The sequence below is a fragment of the Callorhinus ursinus genome, unplaced genomic scaffold (assembly GCF_003265705.2).
Source record: "Callorhinus ursinus isolate GAN/ISIS: 27379988/994484 unplaced genomic scaffold, GSC_fseal_2.0 scaffold79, whole genome shotgun sequence".
Taxonomy (NCBI): Eukaryota; Metazoa; Chordata; class Mammalia; order Carnivora; family Otariidae; genus Callorhinus; species Callorhinus ursinus.
Window position 1 is genome coordinate 1,954,817 of NW_027397141.1, and position 16,798 is coordinate 1,971,614.

Here is a 16,798-nt window from a genome sequence, read left to right on the forward strand (position 1 = left end):
GTGTGCACCTGCCCAATACCCACAGCCTCTACCTGCCCGTGTGCACCTGCCCAATAAGCACAGCCGCTCCCTGCCTTCCCAATAAAAAGGAAACAGGCCAGGCTAGCCTGTCATTGGCAAAGTGAAACTACTGCCCTTGGTCCTTTCTCCCATTTCACACGATGCCTTCTAGCAATTTCACTTTCCTTTCTTATAATCAGAACAGGAAAAGATCTGTCCCTTGGTCAGCTATACTTGCTGAGTGGAATTCAAGTATCAGCAAAAGGCAGAGGGATGTTTGAGGCAAGGAGGGTCCCGAAGTCACACTAGCCCAGGGGTCCTCAACTGGGGCCATTCCACTGCCCCCCCAGGAGACACTTGGTAATGTCCAGAGATATGGCCATGACTGGGGGTGGACGCAGGGTGTTCCTCTGGTATCTGTGGGTAGAGGCCACGGAGGGGGGGCGGCTGAAGCCCCACCATGTCCCGGGCAGCCCCCGCCACAAAGAGTTACTGGGCCAGCATGTCAGTAAAAGTAGACTCTCCCGGGTGGCTCGCACACAGCCTTCTCCCGCCATTCCCAGAAGGCCCACCCTGGGCCCTGAGATGCACTACACACACAGGCAAAAGCATGTACTCCGAAAACTGGAACAAACGATTCCCCCAAAACATCAACTACCACACACCAGCACTTCCTTCCTTGCTACCCCGTGCTATTTCTCTAAACAACAAAGCACGCTGGTCCAACATACACCATGACATTAATAAGCCACATTTTATGGGTCTAATTAATAACAAGGATGAGGAAACAGCAATCCAGAGAGCACTCAGCACCCACCTTTTGGCCGGGCACGCCCGGGTTGCCAGGTAAGCCGTTAAATCCCGGGCGACCTGGACTCCCAGGAGGTCCCACATCTCCAGGTAAGCCATCAACACCTGTTAGGAAGAGCCACAAAATCACCAACGTGCCAAAGCTATTCCCCTCTTCCCTCGCTTCCCTCACACTCGCTCAGACGTCCCTGGACTGAACTGAACTGAACTGGCCAACAAAGAGCCCTTCGAGGTGGTTCTAAGAAGAGCGTGAGGCCTCGGTCGCCATCGGGGGAACCACTGGTGCCCGCTGGGGCAGCTTGGGTGCCCTGGACCGCATGCAGTGCCTGCCGCCCTCCCTGTCTCTCCCCCACCATCCCCTCTCGCCTTCCTTCCGCTCAGTTCTTCCTCCTGCCCCACCCCCCAAACAAAACAAAGACCACTGTGACACGTGCAGCCTAGGGTGGCCCTCCCACTCTGCAGCTCCGAGCATGCCGCCCGTTCGGAGCCCACCCAGACCCACTGGAGCAGACCCGCATTTTCACAAGACACCCTGGGAGTCCCGGATGCTCCAGTGTGAGCAGCGCCGCTGCAGACCATGGGTCCTCGAATGCAGCTACACCACACCAGAGGCGCGTGGGGCATTTAGAGACTGGGCCCCAACCCTAGAAGGCCCGATGGGCTAACAGCTGCCCCATGGCTCTACTGTGCATGAAGGTCCCCCTGTGGGATGCAGAGGTCCACGACGTGCGGTGATCTATAAGCATGCAGAGGTCACACGTGCTGTGGTACCGAGGGGTCTCATCAGAGAGTGGACCTAACCGCCCACCAGTGTGCACATCACCAAGCCTCTTTGTGGGAGTGGGCAGCCAGCCTCCAATGAGGAGACCTTACCAGCTAACTTCTACCTTTCAGGATGGCGCTATGGTGCTCACAGGGGAGAGGGTGTGGCTCGGGAACAGGCAGAAGGCCTCAGCACTGTCCCTGTGAACTGGGAGGGTCTCTGAGGGCCTTCTGCCCTCTAGGCCAGAGAGACGTGGCCACGCGCGTGTGTGGGTGTGATGCAGTGCCTGGAGGGGTGTGCAGGCCTGTGACTCTGTCAGCAGGTGCAACACAGGCTGAGCCTCTGGACAGGAAGGTGGGAGCCTCGAGAGCTCTTCCCACTAGGTTTGCACACACGGCCAAGAAAACTGGGGTCAGGACGGCGGCCCAAGCAGGAAAGAGATGCCCCTTATTGCACACAGCGCCTGCTCAGTCCTGGACCGAGGTCCACGTCGGCAAGTCTACGTCAGGGCCCACCCGCAGGAAGACAGACCCACGAGAGCAACAGAAACAGTCAAACTGTCCTCCTGACCGCCTTACTGTTTCCAGAAAGAGGTTCTGGTTCTGACATGTCAGCGCCCCGTGCAGACCCAGGCTCTGGGTGTGGGGGCCTTCCCCCCTGAGAGCAAAGCCCCCTCCCTCGTTCCCCAGGTCCCTTCCCGCTGACCCACACCCAGCCTGGCGTGGGGCCCGGCTGCTCTGCGCATCCCCTGCGCTGATGAGGAGAACACCCTGAAATGCAGCTTCTCCCAGTTCCCTGGGCAGCTGCCGGGTCCTGACACCTCAACCCCTCCCGGCCAACCCACTGCCTCGGTGACCGCACTCACTGTCCTGCAGACTTCCGCAAGCTCCCCCGAAGGGCAAGTCACCAACTCAAATAGTGTGTCTACATGCACTGCCTCCTCTCGCCTAGGATTCATAGGAATGAACAGAACGGCCACGGCCCTCAGTGCCCACCAGCTGGGGAACGGATGCGATGGCAGGGGCCCAAATGGGCCGTGGGCAGAGCAATGGCCCCACTCAGGGGGCTGGCTTGTCCTGCAGGTTTACCTTTGGGGCCAGGAGGCCCTGGAAATCCAATTCCGGGCTGGCCGACAGTGCCCTTCTCTCCCGGGAGGCCTGGCCTTCCTGGGGTTCCAGGAAAACCTCGGTCACCTGTTATGAGCAAGACCAACAGTCAGTGAGAGAAAAACCTGTCATTGTTCCAAGCGTAACTCCAGGCAAACGAGAGCGTTAAAAGTACCTTGTGGCCCTGGGAAGCCTGGGGATCCCGGAAGTCCTTGTGCTCCAGGGGGACCAGGTAGAGGCACAACTTTTCCTGCTTCACCCTTGGGACCTAGGGGAAGAGCAAAGACATGGTATGAGAGCCCACGTCCCATCCTGAGCGAGGACGCAGCAAGCGAGCCCATGTCCTACCTACACTCTGCCTACCTACAGAGCAGCCCCACCTGCATACCTCCACTTCCTACCTCTACTTTTCTAGAATCTTTCACAGAGAGCTCTTCCTTTTTTCCCCAAAATTTATAGCCAAAAGGACCCAGATGTTTGACACACGAATTCCCTAAGAGTCCAAAATAAGAGTCACAAAAAGCTAGAAAATCTATAACAACAAGAGGTGAGGGGCGCCTGGGTGGCTCAGTCGGTTAAGTGACTGCCTTCGGCTCAGGTCATGATCCTGGAGTCCCGGGATCGAGTCCCGCATCGGGCTCCCTGCTCGGCGGGGAGTCTGCTTCTCCCTCTGACCTTCTTCCCTCTCGTGCTCTCTCTCTACCATTCTCTCTCTCTCAACAAATAAATAAAAATCTTTAAAAAAAAAAAAAAAAAAGAGGTGAGATGACCCTGAGTAATTTCTTAATTAGCCCATCTGGAAAAGTCAAAACACTTTTAGCGTTCTCCCTCAGTTTACTAGACAGTACCAATTCTACATTGCTTTGAGGCAGCGCTAAATTACATTCATCTGGTGGGACGTGCTAAGTGGGTGATCAGCACAATCCATAAGCGTGTAGCTGGACGGCCGTGTGCCCTCTGGAGCAGCCCGGGCCCAAGATGCAGCCCAGCCCCGGGCACTCATGCCTGGGAGACCCCCTGGGGGTCAGGATTTAGCTACAAGGACAAGACCAAAGGGGTCACCTCCAAGACGTGCGCACGGACTCTTCACACACCCTACACGAATGCAAGACATATGGGGCCTCCCAGGAACGGCCAACACATTCTTTCACTGCAGACTCTGAGAAATGCCAAGCGACCGACCCCAACACATACTTGCTATCAGTTCCACCCTGGGAACAAGCCTTTAATGTCACCAGAGTAAACACGGCTTTGGCAGATCAAAGAAGCCTGCGTTTCTAATCCAGAAGCTGCCCGGGTCTGGATGGCCAAGCAAGTCTACAGAATGCAGACAGCTGACCAACAGCACTGTCAACACCTCCTTCAGAAACTTCTTCCTTCCCTTCCTGCTAGGATGCATCTGTGTGTGCCCCAGTTGGTCCTTCTGATGGTACTTTCTGGCCAAGAAGCGCCTAATTCCTTTTTACGGTTCTGTGAATTTTCAGATCCAAAGAGCACTTGAGATGCTGATTTTGGAGTCAGGAGCTATGGGGGAAGAGACCAGAGGTCCCTTTTCCAAGATGCGGGGGGGGAGGGGGGTCTTCCTAGGTCAAACCCAGTATTTCTCTGCCCCCAAAAGGGTCACCAAAGAAACATTTCTGGGATCCTTGCTAAACCACAAACAGTAATCAAGGGAGTCATTAACTGGGTGCTAGGTAATCATGAGCCATACAGCCAACGAGAATGACAGTAAGAAATACAGTAGGGAGTGATGCTTGCACTTCCAACAAAGACAGGCTAACGTGCCCTGTGCAGGAGAGCTTATGAATTTGACACTATCATGTAATAAGCAAGTAACAGCTCCCGGTGGGATAAGAACTGAGAAAACCTGGGCTGGATATACGGCCTGCGACAGGACCTGCGTATCAGTGAGCACGAAGGCCATGCAGTCGCCACCCCCTTATCAACGGTCCCACTGTGCGGGTCTCAGTTTCCCTGCAGTCAACCGCGGCGTGGCTCAGGAGGTCCACGGTGACTGGACGCTGCCTATGTGCCCGTGCCATTCACCTCACGTCACCTCACCACGGAGGCACTCTGTCACGTCCCCTCGTCACAAGAAGTGGGGTGGGCACAGGACGAGAAGGTATATTGAGAGGGAGTCACACATCCACACGAAGTTCATTACACTGTGTGGTTATAAGCGCTCTATTTTGCTCCTGGTTGTTCTTGGTAATCTCTTCCCGGGCCTCATTTACATATTAAACTTTGTCACAGGTCTGTATGCACAGGAGAAACCTAGCGTATGCGGGGTTTGGTACTGTCCTGGCTGCAGGCTTCCACGGGGGTCCTGGAACGTGTCCCCCCAAGTATGACATCTAATTCCTCCCTAGCTTGGTCACGCAGCTACTTCCTATGTGGTTCCAGCTTTACCAGTCACACAACTGTAATCATCCGAAGGCCTTCTGTTCATTTTTAGGACTCCTAGGACATTTCTGAGTCCTGCACTCTTCCCTCCCCCCTCAGTGCCCAAGCCCTTCCTGGCCTCTGCTCTTGCAGCCCGGGCTGGGGGTGGGGAGGGGGGCTAGGGAATGGCGGGAGTGATTGGTTTCTAGCCTGAAGCATATCCCACGACCTGTGCCTGGGAGCCTGCCGTGTCCCAGGCCAGAGGCCACCCCATGACCACTTCCATCCCCGATAACACGCAGGGCGTGAGGGGGGAGTGAGCGTGTCCATGGGAAAGCCTCGTGTCAGCCTCGCACCACGTGCTCCACCAAACCCCCAGCAGTGCGCACCAGGAGGGCAAGGCCACGCCTGTCTGGCCGCTGCCCCCCGCCACTGAGCACGCAGGCCCGAGAGAGACACGGTGCACAAGTGACTGAAGCCAGCCCCGCACTGAACAGCAACAGTGAGGCAAAGACCACCTGGAACCAGCCCATAGGCACCTGCCCATCCGTGGAGAGGTGAGACTACCCGGCTTGGAGCATACAGAAGCCCACGTGGACTGTTCACCAGGGAGACACAGAAAAATAGGTAAAGAGGAAAAAAAAACAAGCTCACGTTGGTATCCCTTCCACAGAAAAGGCCCACTTGAACTGGAAGGCACTGTATCCTCATGAGAAGAAAAAGCACCTATCAATCCAGATGCTTTCCAGCCAGATTCTACGCGTCACCGGGCCCTTCTCACACATGAGGCCACAAGGCACAGTATACCTACAAGAGGGCCCGGGCCAGGCCACCTCCAGGAAGAATGGGCACCAGACTCCTGTCCCCACGTCGTGGAGCCCAGTGCTCTGTGCACCCGAGGTCCTCGGGCCTCACCTGGCTGGCCTGGGGATCCAGGGGTCCCCGGAAAACCCGCTTGTCCTTTGTCACCAACAGGGCCAATAGGGCCAAACCCTGGAGGCCCAGGAGGGCCGATGTCACCTCGACTGCCAGGGAATCCAACTCCCCCGGGGGGTCCACGCTCTCCTTTCAATCCTACTGAACCCTGACATGCAAAGAGAAAAGAAACATTATCGGCAGATATACCAACATGTGTTCATCTCACATCCCTCCACCATCTGTAGTAAATAAGTATCAGAATTTAACTGGCTGATGCTATATATTGACTTCCCCCTCTACAAAGGTCAACTGGCAGTTAATAAATGACACAGCATTCCTGTCTACGCTGGGCGGCACCCTCCCTCCCCACACAAGGACACCCTTCAGAGAGTGAAGTATTTGTATCTGGAACTGTCTTTTCAAGGATAACTTGCAGGCCACTAACTCTAAACTTCACCTCCCAGCTGACATGTGAACATCCAACATATGGGCGCCAGAAGATATCCACGCACTGTCCCCCACTGTTCCCATCAACAGCATCAACGCCTACGTTTGCAGACTTAAGTCTCCCCACGGACCACCGAACATCACATGTAACCATCACCACCCAAATGAAAATATGTAGCTACGATGCAAATAATTCATTTCTTCATTCTTTGCAGATCCGATAAAGTGGGCGTTCCAAGTCTGGAAATAAACATACCGGGGAGCCTTTGGGGCCGGGCAGACCCGGATGGCCATCTCTCCCAGGAGACCCTGCTCTGCCTGGCATCCCAGGCTGTCCTGGAAAGCCTGGGTCTCCTTTGTCTCCTTTGAGCCGTGCGTCGAAGTAAATCTCTCCAGGCTCTCCCTTGGCTCCCGGCTGGCCCATCAGCCCCGGTGTGCCTTGCGGGCCCTAGAAGCACAAAGTGGAAGACATCAGCGCACAAAATGAGCCAGCAGGATTGTTACACAGCCAACAATGATATTAAGAAGTCACCTCCTTGAAAAACGGCAGTACGTTCAATCTTATTTATTTTCTAGAAGCAAGCCAATAGCTCTGTGACAAAGCCATGACCTGACCTCTCACTTCTTGTGTTTCTCTTAAAATACCCGAAAAAAAAAAGCCTTCACTGGGTATTGCAAACAGAGACCAGGCTAGGGTGGGGGGGAATGAGTGTGGCACCAGGCACCCAGCTTGGAGGACAGTCCCCAGAGAACCTGCTTGTCCCTTCCAACTGTTAACGTTCACAAGAACATTCTAGCAAGTGCTGGAAGCTGCTGAATGTGTGACTTCTGGGGCCCAGGAACTAGAGAAAGGGCTTCCAGGTGCAGACGCGTGAAGTGTCTGAGGGCAGGACGGCAACAGCAAGCGGAGAGTCTGGGGAGCAAGCGCTGGCCAGCTCCATCACCACTGTTCTGAGCAGTCAGCAAAAGAGAACGGACTTTCCCAGGAGACACACCCTAGCACATTTTCCAGTTCCTGGAAAGTTAAATTTTCAAGGAACGCCCACACCCACAGATGGTCTCTCCTCCAGCCTCTCTGAGAATTGGGGTTCACAAGGATTTCAAATACTTGTCTCAAGTACTCATTCCCTTAGGCCTGAGAAAGAAATCGCTCAGCCTCCCTGCTGACTTGGAAGGATTATACTCTTGGACAATTCACTTAATTTGAATTCCTTCTCCCACACTCCCTCTGAAACAGCCCTTGGATGTATGTGAGTCACATGTGCCCACACACTTCTGTGTAGGTGTGTAACACAGAGCGAGGAGCTAGAAGACAAGGGACAGACCTAAATTCACACGATCTTTAGATTTTAGCGTGGGGACCGTTTATTATGTGCCCACCGTGCGTCACGGCCCTCGGCACACCACTCTGGACTCAGAACCCAGCTGCGCCGGCAAACTCCCAAAAGAATCACCCAGCTTGTGAGGGAGCGGACCCTCCAAGAACCTTGGTGGGGGGTCGCGGAAAAGTCATTATTTAGTTCAAAGGTGTTGTGGTATCTTGTAGCTTTCTCTCTCGAGGTAACATAGCTCCTGTGCATCCTTAAATCCCAGCTAAGCTGCGACTCCTCCGTGAAGCCCTCCCTGACACATGTCCTGGGTTTCCACGGTGGAGCAAACGGTCCTCATTACAGAAACTCTCCTCCTTGCACATCCTTTTCTCCTCCGGTCTTTGGGGGTGTTGAGGGCTGGCCTAAGGCTTTCTAACTTTGTGACCTGAACGTCTGCAGCTAGGGAGGCATTGCAGGAAGGAGAAGTTGAACGGGCAATATTCACCCATAAAAAATAAACCCCAATGTAAGAAATTACCACCAGTGTGGATTTTTTTCAACCTGGAAGGATCAGTGTTACTTTACGGTGATTATTCACAGACTAGAAATACAGTTTCCAGGATGGTGAGCACACAGTGAGGGAACACCACTTTTTATCTTGATAATGGTGACCTTGCCAGCTATCATTCAAGGAAGAAATCTAGATTTTTTTTTGAAAGGTGACATCTTGACCCTAGGACACCTCCTGTGGCTTCTCTGCCACAGAACGTCCTAATCTTCAGCGATTCAAAGGTCTTTGGATCCACATCTCTTGACATAAACGAGGAGGAATCAAACGCTGCCTTGAACACCTCGCCTTGGCTCCATAAATTGGAGGAGATCCAACGACTATATGGTCTGCTTCTAATAAGCGCAGCCACCGCGGGGTGTCACAGCTCCTTTCAACTGACCGTCCCGATGGCCCCGAAACCCACCCAGGTCCCTGCATGGAGCCAGCCTCTTGTGCCTGTCCCTCTTTCCCAAAATCCAACCCTCGGCCTTCAAAAGGACATGGCACAGAAACGCTATCTAAATCAAACAGGAAATCAGAGCATTTCAACTCTTTTCATCCTCATCTACTTTCCAGGATGCTCCGGGGTTCACGGGCACCTCATGCAGCCCCAGCCTCATTCGAAATGAGAGAGCCCCACCTGTGAGCCAGTTAAACTGCGGAGCTACGGGACAGCCTCAAATATAAGAGAAATTACTACCTGCTCAATTAAATTATTTACCCAGAAAACCATTTCTACAAACTTGGCCATCTGCAGAGAGAAAGGAGCTCCGGATGGGGAAGGCAGGGGATTAGACATTTTGCCGTGCACTGGCTTTATTCTCCTCTTCATCAGGACTTGTCCTCGACTGTTCTTCTCCCTCCCTCCTCTTTCCCCTTTTTATTAGATTTGGGGCTGGGGGCCGGTGTCTGGATGGGGTTTCAGGCAGAGTCGAGGCAGGAAGTTTCCAGGAAGGCCAAGTAGACAGACCATGTCCAGAGGTTAAAAGCATCCTCTACTGCTTCTTCAAAGCGCTTCTGGCTTTGATCCCCACCAGAGTCAGGGCTTCTCAGTTATGTGAACTTCTCATTTATTTAGAAATATTTTAAATAATTGCGACTTGTAACTTAGCTCCCCAGGCACCAGGGAAGTTCTGGAAGCAGAATCCCGAGATCTGACTTCAAAGGAGGAAGCGATTGCTCAATCCCAGCTGCTTCGGTGCCATTTCAACTCACTTCTGCCCTGACCCGCTTTTATAGAAGCTGCCAGTAATATTTTTAAACATCGCAAATGTTAAAGAGCTACATCAAAAAGGAATAAAACGCTAAAGATTTGATTTTCATCGTGTGACAGAAGAAAAAAGCAAAGGGGAAAGCAGTAATGAAAGAAAGTGTGGAAAGTGGCTGACGCTTACAGAGCTCAGAAGAACAAAGAAAATACGAGAACCAGGCCCAGAGGTTTATGCGCTTTAGAAACAGAGCTGATTACGTGCAATAAAATGCCCTTCAATGCTCGGGATTACAACTATTCTCTTCTATTCAATGGCTTCTTTTTTAAACAAACTAGGAAAACTGGGGAGCTGATTTTCATTTAACTGTAAGGTTTCACGTCGATCCGAGATTACTTCATTTATAAATTTAGAAAAGCATCTTCACAATAGATATTGGTGGATAGGAATTTTCAAAACACATCTCTGTGAGAGAAGAGTAAACAAATGTGGAATTCCTCGAAGGTGACAGGCCGGTGATCCTCTGTCTCCACAGGGATACTGGCTCTGAACTTACTACCATGTTTTTAAGTTACGGATGTAACTGCTTGCAGATGGCTCCTGGTGGTACCATCTGTTTCAAGAGCCCCCCGAGACCCTGTGGGAAGGTGACACACAGCATCCGGCTGCACCTGGACACAGGCACGTGGCACCTGAATTCCGACCAGGTGAGGAGAGGGGCAGGGGAGATGCGGATTCTGGACTCAACAGTCCTGCTCATCATTGGGCGAAGGACAAGAGGAGCAATTCTCGACTGCTCAACAAAGCCACACTTGACCAGCGCCCAAATCATACAGCAAAAGCTGTGTTTGCAAACGTGACAACAGACACCTTTGTTAGCTGGCTTGGAGACAACGTCTAATTAAAGTACACAAACTCAGACAGGTTTACTCACAGGCAATCCCTCCAGACCATCTCTGCCAGGTAAGCCTCTGTCGCCCTTCGCCCCTGGCTGTCCTGGGAAACCTTTCAGAAGACAAGGGAGATGCAGCACATTACTGCCAAGACACTTCCTCAAAACCCCAAACCTTCGGTTCTCCAGATTCAAGAGCACAGATATCTTGACACAAGTGGACATTGTCTGAAGAATCTCCACAGAGTAGTAACAGGAATGGTCACACTGGGCTCCAGAAGGGAAGCAGTGACCCCAAATTCAGTTAAGGACCACTGAAGCAGCTGGGGACAAGAGCCCCCCCAACCCCAAGCCCCAGGACCACTTCCGCCAGAAACAGGCCCTTCACTTCGGTTGAGGGAACAAAGGTTGTGGAGCTGAGGGAACCGTATGCTGTTGATCTTGCACTGGGAAATTGTTATGGTCCCAAATTTTAGGTCAGCTTGATGATTTTCCACAGAGTGGACAAACCCCGGAAGTCTGACTTAAAATCTCATTATCAGGCTTTGCTTTGAATGCAGAAACCGAGGTCTCTCATGGCACGAGATGCGTTTCACTGTGAAGGCTCCAACCTACGGAAGCAAATTCGGGCCTGGTCCCGTTCACGTCTGGGGTCTTACCTATTTCTCCCGGGGGGCCCTGCGGCCCAGGGGGCCCACGAAGTCCTTCTGTGTCACAGATGAGGCAGCTGTCTCCTTTCTGACCTACAAAGGGAACACAGGGGTACGTATGCACACGTGAACTACTCCCACACGCTCCACTCTGGCAGAACCCAATGCTGGGAACAGACACAGGACCCACGCAGAGAGCCTGAGTCCCTAAAGTGCGGGCGAGGCACAACAGGAGCCCACCCATGGGACGGGGACAGTGCAAGTTGGCTGGCGGCCAGCTGAGTTCTGGGCCCCACGGGATTCGCTTGTGGGGAGATGCACCGCCAACCGAGGGCTGGGCGGGCTGGTGGTGCTACAGCAGGAGGATGGAGGTCTCAGCACAGGGAAGCTCCTGACCCCATGTCATAACGTGGAACAGCCCAGCTCAGGAAGTACTAAGCAGCTGGTAACTAGAGAGAGTCACTGACACTGAGTGCTCCCTGGCACTCCCGGATAACTTCTAAGACCGCGTCCGTCGGAACCTCCGAAATTTAAAATTCTAAGGTGTGAGCTGCAACTGTTTTCATGCAGCATTTGTGCTGTAGACTTTGGAAGAGGAAGAATTTTTGCAATCCAAAGCCAGCCATGGTGCCCAACGGGGTTGGTTTTGGGGGCAGCCTCCTAGTGGCTCTACTCTCCAGCTGTTAAGAGACACATCAACATCGGACTGTCCAAGGGGTAGGACACGCTCAGACAGGACTGTGGACGCGATGAGAACCCACTGTGGGCACAACAGTGAAGAGAGGACCATGTGTCCCGGGCTGCGGTTCCAGCAGATGCTGGAGATCAGTAACGATAATGCTGGGGGGGGGGGCAGTCCCAGGGCAGCTGATGTGCTCACATGGATTGTGGGAACAGGGCCTGGAGGGGTGGTGAGCGTTGCAGGCACACGACGGTGACTCGGCTCAGAAGAAAGACATCTGCTCTGTGAGAAGGGCACTCTCAAACTATGAACCGGAAGACCACGCTAAGGTATCAGTCTAAGGGTTTAATCTGCTGACCATGTAGACGGTGTCAGGGCCACGGCCCCCTGCTGCCTCCCAGGTGGCATCTCACGCTCTCTCCCCCCAGCCCCCCCCGGAAGCCCCACATTGGGACACCCCGGCGGAGCTTCACGTGGGCAGCCACATGCCAGGAATGGACTTGGACAAGAGCTCCAAATACAGGAAGAACGTGCTCACGCCCACCCACATGCAGAAACAGATCCCATTCCCAAGCACCATCACCACTTTTTAAAACATCAGCACCTCTTACCTTTTTCTCCAACCTCGCCCGTCAGCCCTGGCTGCCCCGGAATTCCAGGGGGACCCTGATCCCCAGGCGGTCCAGGCTGACATTCCACAATTCCATCTGAAATGGATTTTCAAAAGTTACAGGATCATTCCCACCACCCGAGGAGAGGATTTGCATCCTCTCTTATTCAATCTCTACCGTAATAACGAACTGCTTTTAGGCTATTGGAAGGGCTGGAAACCCCACTTTAGCTTCCTTCAAAACAATCCTAGAACCTTAACTTGAAAACAGGACCACACAGCACCCACCTGACCACTCACCACCACAAGCTTTCACTGACAGAATGTCTATTTGATGATCCCAAAGCACATTTCAGCTCCTTAGTCCTGTCCTGTATCTTACTTCCTTTCTACCTTGCAAAGTACACAACATCGTCCTTATTTCACACATGAAAAAACTAGGCTGGGGGCTCCTCGGTGGCTCAGTCCATTGGGCATCTGCCTTCAGCTCAGCTCATGATCTCAGGGTCCTGGGCTCGAGCCCCGCATCGGGCTCCCTGCTGAGTAGGGAGCCTGCTTCTCCCTCTGCCTCTGACCCTCCCCCTGCTCATGCTCTTGCTCGCTCTCTCTAACGAATAAATAAAAAATCTTTAAAAAAAAGAAAAAGAAAAAAGAAAATTCATGCTGATCCTTTCCCAGTGAAGCTTCAAACCTGGAAATCCACTATCCCCCCTCCCCCGCCCAGTCCACCTCTGCCCACTCTGCATGGAGCCTCATCCATAAGAACTCCCTTTCTTAATGATGTGTCTGAATTCTAGCAAATAAACGGCCTGGAACCCGCTGCACGTGGACCCCCTCAGGTCAGCCCCACAGAAGCCTAGGGTTTCGGGTGCTCGCAGGACACACGCTGCTAGTGACAATGGCAGGACCTGCCTTGAAAACCGGAACGCATTCCCACTGGAATGACCTCGTCTGAAACTGTCTCACGTTCTGCGCTGATACCACTTTGGGACCACAGAATCGACACTGTAACGTTCTGTGCTCAGCTTTGACAGTGGGCTGACGTGAGACCCACCCGCGCAAAGTACCCCTCTATGTGAGGTCATCCGTTCGGTCACCACACAGACTGTCCCCTGCAGTCGCTTCCTTCTCAGTGCGTGTGTGTGTCTTAGTACTAGTTTGTGTCTCTAGAGGAACAAGAACGTGTTCTGTTTCCCGGAAGAACCACATGATTCAACGGCCTTGCTTTTTCCCTTTGACTCCGGGAGACTCAGGCCTGCTTAACATGGCTCTTACTCCTTCAACCGGCTTTACTGTTTGATTTTTACTATTCCTTTCCGTAGCATGACTAATTTGGCAAAGATACCTCAGTGGGACACGAATGACTCACCGATCCTCGGACACCCGGTCTTTTGTCATCACTTGAACTCTGAGTGTCCTCCCTGCGCCCCAGAGCTCTGGCCTGACACCTGCCCCTATGTGAGACACCATGTGCCATGGTCCCCAAGAGCACTTACTCGTGTGGCCTGGCTGTCCAGGGGGCCCGGGAAGCCCGGGGGGGCCCGGCCGCCCCTCTCTTCCACTTGGTCCTGGCAGAGAGGTGCCGGGAAACCCTTGGTCACCCTTCTCGCCTCTTTCACCGGGAAAGCCAGGAGCGCCCGCCTGCCCTGGCACCGGGAAGCCTGAAACCAGAACAAAACCTCATGTATGTCACCAGAGTGCAAGGTCAACGTCCGCAGCGCAGACGAACTTTCTTAACTCTGTTCAAGGTAAAATGACTAGTGACCTTCGCTGGAAAGGGAACTGTTCTACAGAAGTGAAACCAGACTGAACTATCAGGCTTCTTACCACACAAATGTTGGCAGCCAAATGTCTCCTGCAACGTAACATTACAGAGAAGGGACTCACTACCCAGACATGAAAAAATCCGTGCGTTTCTTTGGCTGCAAACAGTATTCCCACCGCATGAATGAAAAGGCCATTGAGGGTACTGAGGGTCGATTTCATTTCCACTTAAGAGAATAAGGGCATAAAAATGTCACCCAACAAAGAAAAATGGACATAAGGCCCAGGGGACGGGAACTGGGCTGGCAATCGAAATCGAACAGCCAAGAAGTAAAGTTACAGACAAAGATGATGCTCTGGGAGGAGCGTGAAGTTAAGTCTGAACACAGAAAGCTGAGCTGGGGGATAAGACAGCAAGGCCCCCGGGCTGGGCAGGCGTGGAGAAGAGCTCCCACTCATGCCGCCAGGAGCACCAGCCTGGGGCTGCTCTTGGGGTCTCTGCTCCCAGCCCTGGCCACCAGGAGCGGGACTTGTGTCCGCAGCCTTGAACAGAGCAGAGCGCAGAAGACAAGGGAGCGTCCAGGAAGATGACCGGTCCCAGAGTCAGAGCTGCAGTAGTAGGAGAAGGAATGCTACCCCACTAAACCCCACATGCACTCGTCAGCACCAGCAGGACTGAAGGCAGCACCTGGGGGCTGGGGTTGAAGACCCCATGAGGGGAGGAGAAGCAGCACCCAGCTCGGCCCCAGAAGGGGACCCAATGGCTCAGGGAGTGCAGCGCTCGCTGGGCCAATGGCCAGACTTCGACCAGGGGAGAGCAGATAAGGCCAGAGCAATTTCACAGATGTCTGTCTATAATCACTATAAAGTTAAGAGGTGATCTGGCAGATAAAAGACATTAGAAGTAAATGCGGCGACCCCAAGGGGAGACACGGAGTGATGTGTCCACTAGAATGGCTGGAAGGTCAGCATTTTCATAACCGCAGAGAAGAAAGTGGACGAAAACAGAGAAGGGCGATTTTAAAGCTAGATCCACAAGCTTCAGAAGGAAGTCAAGCAGTGAGGGACCCGAGCCCAGGCTGGAGCAAGTCCTCAACGCAGGTGGGGGATAGTCTGTTCCAGCAAAAAGGAACAAGCTCTGGAAGAAATTACAGCTGAAGAGCTGTCAGAAAGGGAAAGGGCAATAATGAAAAAGAATAAAACACAAAAATAAATTAAAAACATACAAAACCAAGAATGTAAGGATTGTGGGCACTCGGCTGTGGTGTGGATTCTAGGTCACATGCAGGTGTCCCTCACAGCTTTTCTGATCCGCTCCAGGGCCTGGGGGAGCACATGCACACATGCATACAAGCATTTGTACACAGACATCTGCACACACACACACACACAAGCATCTGCACGCACACAGGCATCTGCACACACAGACATACAGGTGTGCACGCACACAGGCATCTGCACACGCATACAGGTGTGCGCACACAAGCATCTGCACACGCCTACAGGTGTGTGCGCACAGGCATCTGCACACGCAGACATACAGGTGTGTCCGCACACAGGCATCTGCACACGCAGACGTATAGATGTGTGCGCACAGGCATCTGCACACGCATACAGGTGTGTGCGCGCACAGGCATCTGCACACGCAGACATACAGGTGTGCGCACACACAGGCATCTGCACACGCACATACAGGTGTGCGCACACAAGCATCTGCACACGCAGACATACAGATGTGTGGACACACAAGCATCTGCACACACAGGAATCCCACTACTAACTAAGCAGCAGGAATGATACACACTAAGTACAAGCGAGCCACATGTGACCCCACGGAGAAACTACATCAGAGGTGATTAGATCATTAGGGGGTTTCAGCTAAGTCTGGTCCCAAGGGAGAAACAAAGTCTCCCTGGAGACGGGGAGTGTAGGCACTGACAGTGAGGGGCCTGCGGGACCCTGGGGATCTACACCCTTGGAGAAGGGGGCAAGGAGACTGGGGGGCAGGTCCGAGCCAGGGAGAGAAGGCAGGACTTGAGGAGAGAAGTCAGAACCCCCAGGAACACGCATAACCCCATGGCCACCTGTGACTTCCACAGTAAACAACAACGGCTGTGAACACAGCTTGCTGTCATTACTAGAAAAACATGCAACAGAACTGGCAGCCATTTCTTGCGGATCGCCAACGTACGAGAGAAACACATTTGGGTTACGAACCACACAGACGTTGTACGACTATTCCAACACAATCAGCCCAGCCTGCTCACCTGGAGGACCTGGCTGGCCTTGTAATCCTGGGAACCCTTAAAAGAGAAGGGAGAGTCAGACCAACCAAGCCTGTGTGTCCGTCCCCACAAGGCCCTGGGTCGGCGGGGTGAGGGAAGGGCCCTACAGGGCGGGACCGAGACGGGCTCTAGGAGCCCCAGTGCCAGGACGGAAGACAGACCTGAGTCTGAGACAGGCCTCAGTCACCACGCGGTCCTACAAGGCCTGTTGGTGTTACCAAACCGCGAGAGTGCAGGTGGAAAATGGAAGAAAGGTAAAGGGTAAGAGGACAGAGGGGAGGCAGGGAGGGGGGAGGGAAGAGAGAAGAGGAAGGGGAGAGATCAGGGAGGAAAGAGAGGGGAGAGGGACGGGGAAGGAGAGGGGAGGGGAGGAGGAGAAGGGGGAGGGGGAGAGAGGGGGAGGGGGAGAGAAGGGGGAGAG

The 16,798-nt window shown here is 53.3% G+C and overlaps 1 protein-coding gene across 1 annotated transcript in view; it reads right to left on the bottom strand.

Moving 5' to 3' along the window:
• Positions 1-16,798, bottom strand: part of COL4A1 (collagen type IV alpha 1 chain) — a 140,139-nt gene that overhangs the window by 22,131 nt on the left and 101,210 nt on the right. The window contains exons 11-20 of the mRNA XM_073887444.1: positions 16,360-16,395; positions 13,825-13,989; positions 12,330-12,425; positions 11,046-11,129; positions 10,429-10,499; positions 6,683-6,874; positions 5,977-6,145; positions 2,855-2,947; positions 2,662-2,766; positions 818-915 (exon numbers count right to left, since the gene is read on the bottom strand). Of these exons, the coding sequence (XP_073743545.1) occupies positions 818-915; positions 2,662-2,766; positions 2,855-2,947; positions 5,977-6,145; positions 6,683-6,874; positions 10,429-10,499; positions 11,046-11,129; positions 12,330-12,425; positions 13,825-13,989; positions 16,360-16,395 (1,109 nt within the window). The remainder of the gene's footprint in view (positions 1-817; positions 916-2,661; positions 2,767-2,854; positions 2,948-5,976; positions 6,146-6,682; positions 6,875-10,428; positions 10,500-11,045; positions 11,130-12,329; positions 12,426-13,824; positions 13,990-16,359; positions 16,396-16,798) is intronic.